At 29.5% G+C, this 16,259-nt stretch overlaps 2 protein-coding genes across 2 annotated transcripts; one reads left to right on the top strand and one right to left on the bottom strand.

The window, feature by feature from the left end:
- The first annotated feature begins 6,432 nt into the window (after window positions 1-6,432).
- Window positions 6,433-8,862, top strand: LOC133812768 (protein phosphatase 1 regulatory subunit INH3). The gene is made up of 2 exons (XM_062246586.1): window positions 6,433-6,588; window positions 8,258-8,862. The coding sequence occupies exon 2, from the start codon at window positions 8,410-8,412 to the stop codon at window positions 8,746-8,748; it is 339 nt and encodes a 112-aa protein (XP_062102570.1). The 5' UTR covers window positions 6,433-6,588; window positions 8,258-8,409; the 3' UTR covers window positions 8,749-8,862.
- A 1,532-nt stretch (window positions 8,863-10,394) lies between these two features.
- LOC133812766 (naringenin,2-oxoglutarate 3-dioxygenase-like) lies at window positions 10,395-13,404 on the bottom strand. The gene is made up of 3 exons (XM_062246585.1): window positions 12,890-13,404; window positions 12,380-12,808; window positions 10,395-10,874 (listed from the first exon to the last, which is right to left on the bottom strand). Exons 1-3 carry the CDS (start codon window positions 13,277-13,279, stop codon window positions 10,581-10,583), a joined length of 1,113 nt encoding a protein of 370 aa, XP_062102569.1. The 5' UTR covers window positions 13,280-13,404; the 3' UTR covers window positions 10,395-10,580.
- Between the last annotated feature and the right edge of the window lie 2,855 nt (window positions 13,405-16,259).

The raw sequence follows: 16,259 nt of genomic DNA, 5'->3' as shown, positions 1-16,259 counted from the left end.
AAAAAAGAGTTTATACTTTTTTAAACCTTGTGTTTTGTCCCATTACCTGTTTGGACCCTGTGTTTTAACAAATTACTTTTTGGACCCTATGTTTTGTAAAATGGTTAAAATAGAACCCTAAATCAGATTTTGGTCAATGATTTCTCAACTAAAATCATAAATAATTTTCCAAACTAACAATTTAGAACAAAAATAAAATCATTCTGCTTAAAAACTGTGTTGTTATATTCAATTTTTTCTTCATCAAAATTGAGTTTAGGGTTCTATTTTAACCATTTTACAAAACATAGGGTCCAAAAAGTAATTTATCAAAACACAGGGTCCAAACAGGTAATGAGACAAAACACAGGTCCAAAAAGGTATAAACCCTTTAAAAAATGTGATTGGTTGGACTAAACTAACACATTATTGTGTATAATGTTTGAGTATATATTTTGGATGCAGTTATTATTACTCTTTATTTATATATTAGGATGAGTAGTGATATGTGCATCTAAAATATATGCATAAACATTACACACAGTAACGTGGCAGATTAATTTAGCCAATCACATTTATTAAAACTGAGACCTATTATTTTAAAAGATACTATTACATCACATTGTGTAATATTTGAGTGTATATTTTAAATCGGGATATTAATATTCTATTATGATATATTTATGTCTCGCACGTCGGTGATATATATATATATATAGTTAGCAATTTTCTAGATTTGAGAAAATTAAGACGTCGGACGGAGTAGTACTACATTGGGAAAGTTGTGGCTTTTTTTGAATTAATTAACATTGTCACATGAAGAACACGTGAATTCTCAACTATACCATTTGCTGCTGTCAATGAATGTAATTAATTCTTTGGACCTTGATAAATAATTTTTTGTATTTGGTGTTTTTGTCAAATTGTTCATGTAGAGCCAACCCTAAATTCAATTTTTATTAAAGTTTTTTTTTTTTAAGTAAAACTACAAATAATTCACCAAATTAATAATTCAAAACAAAAACAAAATTATTATGTCTAAATTAAAATTGAGTTTAGAGTTTTATTTGAATAATTTTACAAAACACAGATCATAAAATGAATTTGTCAAAACACAAAATTTAACTAAGTAAACAGACAAAACACAGAGTCCAAAAAAATATAAAATCTTTTAAGATTGTCTTTTTTGTTAATAAAAAACAAATTAAGAAAGTGAAATTGATGGTTTGAGTGATAAATAATAGATGAATAGTACCAAAATATGATACATATGATTCAACTAGTTATATTTATAGGACAATTTTCCAACAAGAGCTTTATTTTAAGTCCTATCGGTGGGTTCTCAGTGTTCTCGACCCGCGAACAGTTTTCGGGGCGATTTTTCTTTTATGACAGTGTATATTGTAGCTATTTAGAGCATCATGTAAATTTTCAGAAAATTCTGAATATTTTACAGTACCAAAACTAACTTCAAATATATTATTGCATGTGTGACTAATTTTTTTTATGCACATGAAAAATAATATGTTTGAACTTAGTTTTCAGTACTGTAAACTATTCGGAATTTTTTAAAAATTTACAGGATGTTCTAAATAACTACAATATATACGGTCATTAAAAAAAATAATACCAAAAATTGTTTACGAATAAAAAACACTAAAAGCTCTACCAATAAAACTTAAAAGTAAACGACTGGAAAAAAATTCTCCAATGTATTAAAAATATTTATGAGCACATAGTTTAGAACATATTAGTGTCATTGGAAAGGTATGCCTTTTGGGTTGAAACATGAAGTTGTCGGTGGTAAATTGAAAAGCTGAACAATATATTATATTGTGTTGAAAATGTCGGTTGACAAATTGGTGTTTTCCCAATTCCCAAGTTAATTTTAATGTCAACATTTCGAATCAAGCTCACTACAAATTAATTAATAAAAGGGTTTATCTTTTTTTTCGACACGTATTTTTTCTTATTATTTGTTTGAACTTTGTGTTTTAACAAATTATATTTTGGATCTTATATTTTATAAAATGGTTAAAATAGAACCCTCAATCCGATTTTGGTCAATATTTTTTCAACTAAAATCACAAATAATTTACCAAACTAATAATTCAGAACAAAAATAAAATCATTTTGCTTAAAAACTGTATTGTTATTTTCAAATTTTTCTTCATCAAAATTGAGTTTAGGGTTCTATTTTAACTATTTTACAAAACATAGGATCCAAAAAGTAATTTGTCAAAATACAGGATCCAAGCAGATAATAGAAAAAAATACAGGGTCTAAAAAAATATAAACCTTAATAAAAATAAGAAAATCCTTGGTCGGACCGACACAACAGTGTATTATTCAAGCAATTATTTTGGGCCACCACTAGCATCCATTAAAAGCCCAAACACATGTTCAAAGAATTTGGGCTACAAATTTTCAAATGGAGTTTGGTGCAAAATGATAAAAAAATTGTATGTGAAAGTAAATAAATGGATATATTTTTTATTTTGTAGTAAAATAATCTAATCACTTTTTAAATATTACGTAATACTAAATATGTCTTTTAGTAAATTACTATTTTATTCTAAATATTTCAATATTATGGTATATGTATATTAGTTTTGTTTAATTAGTTTTTATTTTTAAGTTTTTTTTTTCGTTTTTTATGGGTTGTTAAATGATATATCATACCACAAAATATATATATTAAGTTGAAAAATAATATACCAACAAAACTTACAAATTATTACTAAAAAATGTATATATTATGCTAGCAAAATTATATACTACCATTAAAATATATATACTATCATACAAAATTATATACTACTATTATGTAAAATAAGATAGAAACTAAATATCATAAACAAAATATTATACCATACCACAAAAAATATATACACTGGTTGGAAAATAATATACCAACAGCCTATAAAAATTAAAAAATCAATATCAAACTAATTAAACAAAACTAATATACATATACTACTATATTAAAATCATACGCTCCTAAATAAATAAATGATAGAAAATGACAATTTACGCAATCAACAATGTAAAATGGTAATTTTTCTACAGTTTTAAAAATGAGAATATTAGCTTCTTGATGTCATTGTTTTGAGTCATTTACTATAATTTCTCTTTTCAAAACATGGACAATATATATATTTTTTAAAAATTAGTTTTTTGAAAGTACAATTATTTTTCCCCCAAACTATAGTATCTGTAGACTTTTGCTCCCCAACTTTTTTTATTTGGCAAAAATACTCCGAACTATAACACTTGAAGACTTTTGCCCATTTCGTCCAAAATAGTAATAGTTTGCTAACATGACAGTTAAAAAAATATTTTAAAATAAATTTTTAATTAGAGAAAAAATAAATAATCATTTTAAAAAATAAAAAATGATTTTTAAATTTATGAAATTATATAGAATCCTAAAAAAAACTAATAAACATAATTTTTTTTATTCCAAATATAATTTTGAAAAAACTAAAATTAATATTTTTAAACTAAATTAAATTAAAAACTCAAACAAATCTATATTTCAAATGTAAATAATAAAACACATTTAGAAAACAATCAAACAAACAATTAAATTTTTTAATTTAGTTTAGTTAAAAGTATAATTTAGGTTAGAAATATTGATTTTAGTTTTTTTTAAATTATATTTGGATTAAAAATTATTTATCTTTATTGATTTTTTATTTATTGGATTTTATATAATTGAAAAATTAGTTTTTATTCAATTTTTTATTTTTAAAAATATTTTAATTTATTTTTCTAATTTAAATTCAATTAAATATTTTTTTAACTGTCACGTCATCAAACCATTACTATTTTAGACAGAAGGGTCAAAAGTTTACAAATAGTATAGTTCAGGGGTATTTTTGACAAGAAAAAAATTCGAGGGGCAAAAGTCTACAAATGCTATAATTCGGAGGGGGAAACAAGCATGTCCTCAAAATATTATACGTATAAACATCCAAAGAAATAGGCTTATCCTCCAAAAAACAATAAACCTACAAATAGGTCCCCCTTTTTGCAAGCACCCTTTTTTTAAGCATCTCCCAACTTTCCATGGGATCCCTTATTACCATATTTTCTCTAAGATGATGTTCGATTAAGGGTAATGAAATAGAAATGAATCAATTTACATTTCATTCTTTTGTTTGATTGTATTTTAGAGTATTATAATGTCATTCTAATGGATTTTTCCACTATTTTTGTAGAATGACTATAAGAGGAAAATTGGAGGAAGGACTATTCCAATGCAAGATTGAAAAAAAATTAATAATTTTTTTAGTTATTCATATTAATTTTAATTATAATTCCATTATATTCATATTCCTCCATTTTCATTATCGCCAACCAAATGTCACCTAAGATCCATCTTTTCTTTGACCATCCCAAGTAAGGATGGAAAAATAATCCAGCAGATCGGATCCTTGATTCGATGGGGTGAACCCCGATCCGGATATAAGCGGGGTGAAAACGGAGTGGGTCAAGATCCGACCTGACCCGGTTGTTGCTATTGTTTTTTTTTGTTTGTAATTAAATAAATTAAAAAAAACAATTACTACAATTACTTTTTTTTTGCAATTTTCCTAAAAACATGACAACATTCATAAAATCGACTAATTTTATCCACAAACTATGATATTTCCAATAAACGACAATTTTATAAAAAATGACAATATTGATAAGAAGCAATAAATTTATAAAAATGACAACAACAATAAAGCTACAACTTTATCAAAAAAGACAACATCTCTAATAAATGACAATTTTATCAACAAACGACAATTTGGAGAGCGACTAAAAAAAACGACAACTTTCATTAAAAACGAAACATTTAATAAAGACGAAGATCCTACGGCTGACAATGACACAGCCTAGATCCAAATACTTCTTCTTTTGCTCTTGAACATCATTGTAGGGGGCCCCGACTAGTGATGCACATGGGGTGGGAAATTGGCGGGGAGTGCTCCCCCCATTCCCATCCCCACCTCATCTCCGCTTATTCCCCGTCGGGGATGGGGTAGGGAATCCTCATGGGGAACCCATTTATTTAAAAAATTAATTTTAGATTAAAATTTTAAAATAAAAATAGTAAATTATATGTAAATTAAAATATTACACAATATTTATAATTAAAATACTAAATATGATCCCAAATAAAATTTAAAATTTTAAAAAAGCTACTAATATACTACAATAACATATAAAGAAATATATAAAATATTAGAAAAATATATAATAATTTAAACAGAGCCTTGTTGGGGCAGGGAATGTCATTTCTGCCCCCGCCCCATTTAACATTCGGGGATTGAAAATTATCTATGTCCTTGCCCCGTTCCCCATTTAAACGGGGACTCCCCGCCCCATTACAGGCGAGTCCCCATGGAAAAAATGTGCATCCTTAGTAGGGTGAAATCCGTCCGACCCGAAAAACTCGCAAACTCGTCTGACCCGCAACCCGAAACCGCGATTTTTTTGCAAAACCTGTTGACTTCGAGTGAAATCCGACCTGAACCTGACGGGTTCAGGTTTTAAAATTGAGGACACACAGGTTTGGGTTACACTCGAACCCGAACATAACAAAAAAAATCGAAATAATTAATGCTTTTTTTTTTAAATTACTAAGGTGCAATTTATAAAAAAAAATCAACATTACCAAACTACAACAAAGTTAAAAAGAGAGAATTTACTCATTTGGTACCCTGTATTTTTTCAAAGTATTGTTTTGGTACCACATTTTTTCAATAAATCTTATATGGTATCCTGTATTTTAAAATCATACATATTTGGTACCTTAGACTCAGATTTGATAAATAAAATTTTATCAATATGAGCAAATTGTCATCAGTTATATGTAATTAAGTAATTAAATTTGAATTTGGAACTCATATAATTGATAGCAGTTTGATTAAATTGGTAAGATTTTTAATTAAATTTGAGTTTAAGGTACCAAATATGTACGATTTCAAAATATAGAGTACAAAATATGTAAAATTTCAAAATTCAGGGTACCATATGGACATTATTGTAAACATAGGATACCAAAATGATACTTTAGAAAAACACAGGGTACCAAATGGCTACCTACCCTTAAAAAAAACATGTGTAAAAAAAAAAAAAAATTAAAAAAGTCTAAAAAAATGGTATTTTTGAATTTTTTTTACCAATGCCCATTTTTGGCCTAAAACCAATTTTTGGACCAATCCACCCAAAACCCAAAATCACCCCAAAACCAAAAAATTTCAAACCGGATTTGGTGTCACTTTCCTCCACCCAAAACACACAAAACCCGAATCCGATGCACCCGAAACCCGACCGGTGTCCACCCCTAATCCTTAGTCCCTAATACACGGTGATCATGTTCTAACTCTCGTTCTTTAAGATCTACACACGTGGCACCATAAAAATAAATAATAAATACAGTCAAATTCCTCTTGATAATAAAATATAATTATTAGCCAATAATTTATAAAAACCCAATCAGTTACTAAAGTCACAAGTCAATTCCATCGATTTGGTAGAATTTTTGTTTATTTTGGATGTTTCGGACAACCATTTTGTTGGTCTCTCGTCTCTCCGAGCAGTTTGATTCCGACGGTAATTTCCCCTTCTCGCTCTAATTTCTAATTGTTTGCCATGATTTTTTGTGCTGCATTCCAATGCGTTTTGTGTATTATTTTTCATGAATTATTACTGGAATTTGCATATCTATTGTGTGTGATTTTGATGAACCCGAACCCTAGATTTTGGGCTTTCTTATTTCTGTTCAAGGGTTTTAATTTTTGGTTTGGGATTCTTCATGGTTGTATCTGATTATCTTTATTTTCTGGTTGTGGTTTTTGTTGTTATAGCTTTGATCCTATCTTTTTATCAGAAACTAACAATTGATTTGTTTCAAAGGATTAGGTGATCAGTTATGGAATGTTATAATTGATTTCCAACAGAAACTGGATTGCAGATCTCTAAACTAAAGATTGAATTAGTATAAAATCTAGTGTTGTTGATTGTAGATTCTAGTTTTGGTTTTAGCACTTAATTTGTAGATGTTATCTGAGAAATGTCATGAACCAACTCATTTAGCCAAATTTGAAACAAACTAGTTAGAGGAGAAACTTAAACATTATGCAAAGAGCAATACTGATTAGTTATATCAGAAGAAACAAAAGAAAAAAAAATACATTTTCAACACTCACTTAATAACAATGTTCTAGACCAATGTGAAGTACAATTGTTGAAAGAAAAGACCCATTAGACTGATTAGTTTGAATGAAATCTCAAAATTTTGATCAAGTGAAACATAAAACATTCTTGACTTGTTTTGAAGTTGCCAATCTAATGTGCATGCCATACTCATTCTCTTATATCAATTAGCTCTCCAGACCACATCACACATCCATTGTATAGTATATCTTCATTGACATATTTACTATTCATTTGTTCTCTCTTCCCTAACACAGATAAACAAGGGGAAAACAGAAGAGAAAAATGAATAAATGACAAGCTCTTAAAGAAAGAAAATGGGAAAATATTATAACTTTCACAACAATTTGTTTCTTGAAAGAGTTTCATAGCTGGACTTTGCATGACATACTTGTTTGGTTAAAGGCGTACTAGCTTCTAATTTATTTACTTGCTAACTCAAATCTTTATTTTTCTAGCGTTAATATTATAAGCTACTCAATATCTCTTTCTTTGGAACGTCTATTAATTCTTCCATAGTGTTGTTCTTATCGGAGTAAGTAGCAAGGTAGTACAATATGATTATTAGTTCGTATGAAATATTAGGATGAAATCATTAATTTGAGGTGATAGTATATCTGCAAGTAGGTGGGTGATCGGAGAATTAAGTTTAAGGTCATAACAATGAGTGTGATTAATTATATGCACTTATTTATTTTCTTAGCAAAATATGGATGTTGTGAAGCTTACAAGATAAAAATTTAAGCTAAATATATACAAGTACAAGTAATAGATCGTTGCATAGGTGCCTTAGACCTTGAAGAAGGTTGGTGGTGAGGCATATCACCTTAAGAAGCTACATGATCATGGTCAAAAGTGAGTGTCCCAAAGGGAAAGTGCCTCGGGAGAATTGAGAACAGGGCAATTTACAGGGAAAATGAGAATTTTGAGACATATTCTAAAAATATGGAAATTTCTAGAGATAAGTTCTATATGAGATTTTTTGAAGTTATATTTCATTGTTATGGGTTAATTGATTTTGCTAAAAAAATAGATTCTCATATGGGTGTCGATTCCATAATTGCAGATTACATAAGTACTTGACTGATCTCTGAGGTCCGTATTTGGTCAGAAGCTGTTAAAACCACAAAGTTGCCATTTGTGACCAAAGTTCTAGAGGAAAGTCTCATTTTCAATCGATCCAAGAAAGAGGAAGAACAGAAGATATTCATATACGCCATGGCTAGACCTGTGAGCTCTGCCACCAGAGCAGCCGTGGGGTCGTTGACTGCCACCATTACGTTGGAGAATCCAGAGGGATCAACATCTTCTTCTCTGTCGTCTACTCAGCCACAGAAGTCGGAAACTCTAACTATTCGCCTTAACCGAAAGAAGAAGCAAGTATCGTGGAAAGAGGGGACTGTGGACAATGAGTTTATGCAGAAGAAAAGTTCCAAAAAGTGTTGTATTTTCCACAAGCAGAAGCCGTTTGACGAGGACGACAGTGATCAGGAAAATGAAGATCACCGCCATGACAAGGACGACAATAAGGGATGTTGCTCCAAGGATCATGATTAGTTGTAAGGATCACAATTTGGTGACCGATTGATTAATTTTTGGGATTTTGTGTGTGGATACTTTAACTTTGTACCGGAAAATAAAATGAAAACAAAAAGAACAGTTATTGCTGCATTGCACTGTTAGTAATTGGTTTGACAAAAATATAGTAAATAAGTTTTACAAAATTTTAGTAGCAAGTTTCTAACTAAAATAAATGATAGTAACAAATTTCAAAACATTTAAAATAATCTAGCAATCGAGAAACTAGTAACTAGTTTTGTCATAATTTAGTGACGACTTTTGTAAAGATTTTAATAATTTAGGGGGAGATTGGGTTAGAATTTGGATATGATTTTATAAATTCAGAAACTTTAAATGTGTGGACTCATTAGAATCAAATTTATATAGGCTTTTCCATTATAAGTATTGTAATGTAAATGATGAAAAGAGAGAGACTGTTCATTCTGCTCAGAATCAAATATATAGATGTTTTCCTTAGTGCCAAACACCTAGAAACTCCACTCTTAAGAGCCCTAAAATGTAAATGTAGTCAAAATTTCCAAACTTATACATCAATAAAAATTAGGGATGTCAATTTAATCTGCCGGGTAGGATCCCCGTGAGGACCCGCCCCTAATGGGGTTGGGGCGGGGAACATGACCCCAGTCCTGAACCCACTCTGTTTACATTGTAATTTATATTTTTAATATAAATATTATTAAAAATATATAATATAATGATTCATATAAAAATATATATATTTATTAATAGTATAATTTATTGTTTTTAATTATTTTATATTAAAAAGTAATAATTATTTTAATTTATTTTATCAATTTTAGAAAAAAAATTAAACATTTTTATTAAACGGGTACTTGATGGGGTCCCGACCTCGAGATGGGGCAGTGATGGGGGAGCCATCCCGACCCCATCCTGCCCCATTTACATTTGCTAATAAAAATGTGGATATAGGTAGGTCACTTTTTTAGATCGAACGGCTACATAATACTCTCTTCATTTAGTATTTTACTATAATTATCATTTATTAATCACACATTAAATACTTAAGCTTACTCTCACAAATTTATTCTTAATTATTCAATAAATGTTTGACAAATTTTATGAAAAATCGAGTCTAACAAAAAATAAATTAACTAAAATTCTAAATATACTATACATTGTAAAGTGTTTGGTGAGAGGCCTTCCAAATTGAAGTGATTTGTTATTCAATATAGGAGCACGGTTGGCGTTTCCCCTAATCACTAGCTAATAATGACATGCCATCAATACTTCTTTATACATTTTATTAATAAGAAGGGAATTTACTCATTTGTTCCTCTATGCTTTTGCAAAGTATCATTTTGATACTTTTTATTTTCAATAATACTCATATGGTACCTTGTATTTTAAAATTATACATATTTGATACGCTAGACTCATATTTGATAGATAAAATTTTGTCAATATGATCAAACTGTCATCAGTTATATGTAATTAAATTAAGTAATTAAATTTAAATTTGGAACTTACATAATTGACAGCAGTTTGATTAAATTGGTAAAATTTTATTAATTAAATTTGAGTTTAGGGTACCAAATATGTACGATTTTAAAATACATGTACCATATGAGCATTATTGAAAACAGAGAGTATCAAAATGATACTTTGCAAAAATACAGGGTAACAAATGATTACCTACCCTGTTAATAACTTCATAAGTACTTTGTAAGCTTCAAAATTTAAAATGCATTACATACTTTCAAGTAAAACTTGTAAAATTCAGGATCAACTTCAACAATTAATTAAGACAACACATAAATTTATAAATATAGATATATAAATATGTTCAATTAAGCTAGCAGCTTATCAATGGCCTTGGATTCAAGTTGCGAAAGGTGAGACTCCTTCTCCTTAGCCAACTTTTTGAGCTTAGCAAGCTCAAGATCCTTGCTCATCTTCCTCCTATACATCTCCATGAACGTCATAGGCTCATCCAGCATTGCCTTCTCTCCTTCTCTCACTTTCAGTGGATACACCACCGCTTCCGGCGCAGGGTTTTGGAATGTCGCTATCGATAGTCGGCTATAGTTTGAGTTCACCACCGCCTGATGATCCGCATTCTTGAACCTTCCATTGCTCAGATACTGCATCCATACATAGATATAAAAATCAATATTCATTTGATTAATGTTATAAGCCACCAAATTAAGTGCGGTTGAATTTAAAATGAGACTCCAACTATAATAATTTAATAATTAAGTAGTATAATTAAGCCCCAATAATTACGTTGTAGAAATGTATCTTTGCTAAGTTGGTTTATGTCATTTTGTTCTCGTGAGGGGAATAAAGTGGTTCTTTTTTTTTTGTTGCAAAAATTAATCTACAAAATAATTATTATTGGTCATTTTGGTGAGGTGGATTATTGATTTCTATATAAATTGAATTTCCTTAAAAAAAAAAAAGCACTATAATTAAGCACCATTAACTAAATATATAAAGCGTCACCTCTTATAACAATACTCATACTAATTAATCGTGTAACCTAACTTTTTTAGGATAACATCAATTTAATCTATTGACACCTCAAAATCTATAGATCTATTTGTATAATTTTATTCTTAATTTAAGCTGATTTTTAGCTTTCAAAATTAAAAAAATAGGAATATTAATTTGAGACAAAAATACTGAATCTTCATTGATAGTTACAATTAAAAACCAATTATATTATTTTGGCCACACTAATACTAAGTATTTGTTAATAATTACTACCAAACCAATTCAATGTAATTTTTTTAAAAATAGAAAAAACTTCTAATCAATTTTTCCCCTAATAAAGAAGAGAATTGCTAAGAGCATCTCCAACGCTTGTAGCCACAGAAGTAGCTTGACCATATTTGTCAGATAAAATGTCGTGTTGTCATTGCCAAGTGAGATTTCTATTTGTTGTAGCTAGAGAAGTTGCTGCTGTAAGGCAATGTTGCCTATTCTGTTTTTGAAAAATTAATAATATTTTATCCTGATTTATGTACTTTTGGCAACATACAGGGTTGTTTGTACTGCTGATGCTCTATGGGACACTATTGATACCCAACACCACAAGAATGTGGCATACTGTTATTGGTGCAATCTAATATTGGGTCCACTTATTTGAGTTTAATAAGTATTATGAGCTAGGGGTGAATATTTGACCCGAAAAACCCGTCCGACCCACAACCTGAAAACTCATTTTTTGGGAAAACCCGTTGGATTCGGATTAAATTCGACCCGAACCCGACATGAGTCGGGTCGAGTTCTGGTTTGAAATTTGTTGAACTCAGGTTCGGGTTCAGACCCAAAACCCGAAAAATTATGGTATTTTTGAAATAAGTGTAAAAAAAATGGTATTTTTGCAAAATTAGGCTTTTCGGCCCAAAACCCAATAGGCCTAACCCAACCCAAACAAACCCGAAACCTCACAAAAACCCGAATTTTTCGGATTGATTTTGGTACTATTTTTCTCTAACCAAAATCCGCAAAAATACGACCTGTGTGCACCCCTATGATGAGGTATTGCTAACCGATTATGAAACTTATGTTTTGACAATTCAAGGTGCCAAATAATAACATTAATGATATAATAGTATAGAATGAGTAGGAGGGTAGTACTCACATGGCCATGATCGCCAAGATTGACAACGAAAGCTCCTTCAACAGGTTGAACGGTGATCCAGGTGTTGCCGTCGTCGCGAGTGGCCTGGAGTCCGCCGACCTGGTCCTGTAGCAGAAGGGTTATGGTGCCCGGGTCAGTGTGCCGCTTCAGCCCTAGAGTCAGGTCCGGTTGAGGGCATTTCGGATAGTAATTCACCACCACTTTTTGGTCCATCTCCACACAAGCCTTGCTCAACGCCTCCTTCTCCAACCCCATCGCCTCCGACAACAACTCCAGCAGCTTGCAACCCAGCTCCATCAATCTCTCGCTGTATCGCTCCGTCGCAGCAATCCATCCCGCCGGCTTGTCCGGCCACCGCGAGTAGTCCCTCAACCGCCGCGGCTGCGAGAAATATGTCACTATCTCACGCCAATCTTGTACTGTTTCTCCCTGCAATAATAACCAAAATCAAACAAAATCAGTATACATACATACACATATATATATTTATATAAGATTTTTAGTTATTACTTGTAAGTGGCTAGAGACGATGAAGCCGCCTTTCTTGCCGCCGGACATGTCGAAACGGAGCTTTTCTTCGGGGGGAAGAGCGAAGAATTCGTGAGCGAGACGAGTCATCTCGGCGATGAGTGTGGTGTCGACGCCGTGATCAACCACCTGAAAGACTCCCCATTGTTCGCAGGCCTCCACGATTTTCCTGCGAATCTCTGATCTTTTGCCGTTCTCTCCGTCGTCGTCGATTCCGGCGAGGGATATGACCGGAATCTCATTGCTGAATTGGTTGTAAGGGACTTTGGGTCGCTCATCTTCGTCCCGAACGAACTTGGTTTGGAGAGTTTTGTCCCCTGCTAGAGCGGTGAGTGTGGTGGGGTAAGCCATGGTTGTAGTTGCAGGAGCCATATATAATATATATTTATATATATATATATATAGATGAGTATGTATATACGTGTGAGACTTTGTTACAAGGAGAGGATGCTGAAAAGTGTGTTTTGATGAGAAATGATGGTTCGTTTGAATGGGGGAGATTTGGTTAATGGTTTTCTATATATATTACCAAAAAAAGAAATATATATATATAAATTATTCTTTTTTAATGATTTGTTTTGTTAAGAATATTATAAATATTTAAGAGAATATATTTGTATAACTAAGTCAAATTAAATATTTATTAGTTGAGTAATGAAATCTGCTACAAAATATATATCAAAATATTATAGATAGTGATGTCATAGTTTATCTTATTCAATCACAATTATTAAAATTAGGATATACTATTTTAAAAATCAATAACACGTGAGTGTGTGTAATATATATATAGGAAAAAAAATTTATAGGGCTCCCCTTTAAGTCTTACTGGTGGGGTTCTCAGTGTTTCTTGACCCGTGAACAATTTTAGACGCGATTTTTTATGATCGTATATATTGTAGCTATTTAGAGCATCCTGCAAATTTTCAGAAAATTCCGAATAATTTACAGGACCGAAAACTAGATTCAAACATGCTGTTTTACACGCGCATAAAAAAATTAGTCACGCGTACAAAAAATGTTTGAACTTAGTTTTCCGTACTGTAAACTATTCAGAATTTTCTAAAAATTTGCAAAATGCTCTAAATAGCTACAATATACACAGTCATAAGAAAAATCGCACCAAAAATTATTCACAGATCAAAAATAGTAAAAATCCTACTTGGAAGACTTACTATAAAAAAAAATTCTACAATATATAAATATAAAGGTTTTGTTGTTTGGTACGGGGAATGGTAGATAGTAGCACCACGTGATGATCTATACAAACCAGTCGATAGCCCTACTTATAGTATCTACCTAAATTTATACATTTACATTTAAATTAAATAAAAAATTGATGTATAATCATTAATAAATGAAAATGACATTGTATATGAAAATTAATTAATTTTATTACAAATTTTTAGTATGTTTAGATAACATATATTTATATATATAAATATATTTAACCTTTTAAAGATGGGATCAAAAAAATATTATAATATAATATGAAGTTTATTCTTATTTATAATTGATTACAAATTAGTACTAAAATTTTGTAGGATTATTAAGCTATTTCAATATAAAGTAAAGTAACATTTTAGGAAAGTTTTAATGTAATTTATATATATATATATATATATATATGAGTAAACACTCAAATATTATATGTCAATTTCACTTAATTAATCACATTTATTAAAATTATATGATTTATTATTTTAAAAAACAATAATACGAATTATTATGTTTGAGTGCATATAGAGTCTATATATCATTACTCGTATATATATATATATATATTTATATGCATATCTAAAAGTTTTGTTGTTTGGTAGGGTGAGCGATAGATAGTAGCACCACGTGATGATCTATACCAACTACCTATATTTGGTTTCTACCAATGAGTTTTTTTAACTTTATTAATAGTCACTTGTTTGTTAGTACTTTTTTCAATGAAATAATACAGTCCTTTGTTCCAATTAAATGAAGAAGAAAATTGGTTCTAATAAATAAATAGTCAAAAAAGGACACAACTTTTTACTTATTTTTATCACAATGGTGTTTCAATGGAAAACAAGCCCTTGATATATCATGTTAAGAATTATACAACTATAGATTAAAACCAGAGTAATCATATTCTTGTAAATTAGTTGAATATTTTCACACACTTTTCTCGTATAAAAAACATATATGAAATATTTTTAGGAGAGAGTAAGAGGTTTTGTTTAAAAAAAAGATAATCAACTCAACTACACTCATTCTTTCTTTAATAAAAAAAGAAAGAAAAAGATTTAGCTTAATATTAACTTTGAAAAAATAATAACACTTGTCATTTTTTTTTTATTTGAAAGGGAAATAGTCGTAATATTTTTTTTGAAGATAGGATAATTGCGGCGAAAATATTTAAATTATTAAGTTGTAACACCTTAAGTATAATCAATTTATTTTTTTGGCAACGAAAATATCTTATTTTTATATTTTGGTGTAGTTATTTATTCCCACTCTTACGCTTAAGTAGTATTGAATATGCTTATAACTTAAATACTTTTACCTTAAATATGTATTTAATTAAGTACTTTTACTACAAATAACCATTTAATTAAGTACTATATGGTTATAACTTGTACACTTTCATTTTAAATATAATTTTACTTGGTACTTTTCTCGTATATGTCGTAAACAAACTTAATAATAAAAACAAATAGTTATATCAAATTACACTAAAACATGAAATGAAAATATTTTCACTCTAACAAAAAAATAACTTAAACTCTTAAGTGTTACAAATTTAATAGCAAAAGTAAATAAACACAAAAATACCATTTATTACATTACTCTAGTGAAACAAACACTCTCTTGCATTGAATCTCCTCGACAAAAGAGAAAAATGGTTATTAATGATAAAATCATCAACGATGTTAGAAATAAATATCATGATTCAGTGTCCTTATTATCATTCACTTTCACACGTAATCACAATGTTTTTATTTATTTCTTCAAGTATATTCTTTTTTTTTTTTGAATATTTATTTTTTTATTTTATTTCTTCAAGTATATTCTAATTTGCTTTCTTCTTGAATTTCTTATAGATAGTTACACAGTTTCTTTCTTCAACATATTCACATAATTCATGTTTATTTAATTTGTTTTTGGAATAAATCTAAAAATCACAATTCAAGAAAGCAGGTTTTTTTTTTTCTAAATAAATTTGCTTTATCAAGCTTATTAATTTATTAAGTTTCTCAATATTTTATTTTTTATTTTAAGTAATTTATTAATTAATTATGTTACGTTATATTTCTTTGTAAATTTTACTTAATTTTATTTAAATTTTCTCTTATGTAGATGTTTTAATTACATAGTCCTT

This window comes from Humulus lupulus, chromosome 1, assembly GCF_963169125.1.
Source record: "Humulus lupulus chromosome 1, drHumLupu1.1, whole genome shotgun sequence".
In the NCBI taxonomy this organism is placed as follows: domain Eukaryota; kingdom Viridiplantae; phylum Streptophyta; class Magnoliopsida; order Rosales; family Cannabaceae; genus Humulus; species Humulus lupulus.
This window is presented reverse-complemented; position numbering and strand designations above follow the sequence as displayed.

Bases quoted from the DNA above. Each gene is read 5' to 3' on its own strand.
- LOC133812768 (XM_062246586.1), top strand. From the start codon at position 8,410: ATGGCTAGACCTGTGAGCTCTGCCACCAGAGCAGCCGTGGGGTCGTTG.
- LOC133812766 (XM_062246585.1), bottom strand. From the start codon at position 13,279: ATGGCTCCTGCAACTACAACCATGGCTTACCCCACCACACTCACCGCT. The intron at 12,809-12,889 runs GTAATAACTAAA...TTATTATTGCAG, and splicing joins TCGTCTCTAGCCACTTACAA to GGAGAAACAGTACAAGATTG. The intron at 10,875-12,379 runs GTGAGTACTACC...GTATGGATGCAG, and splicing joins ATCTTGGCGATCATGGCCAT to TATCTGAGCAATGGAAGGTT.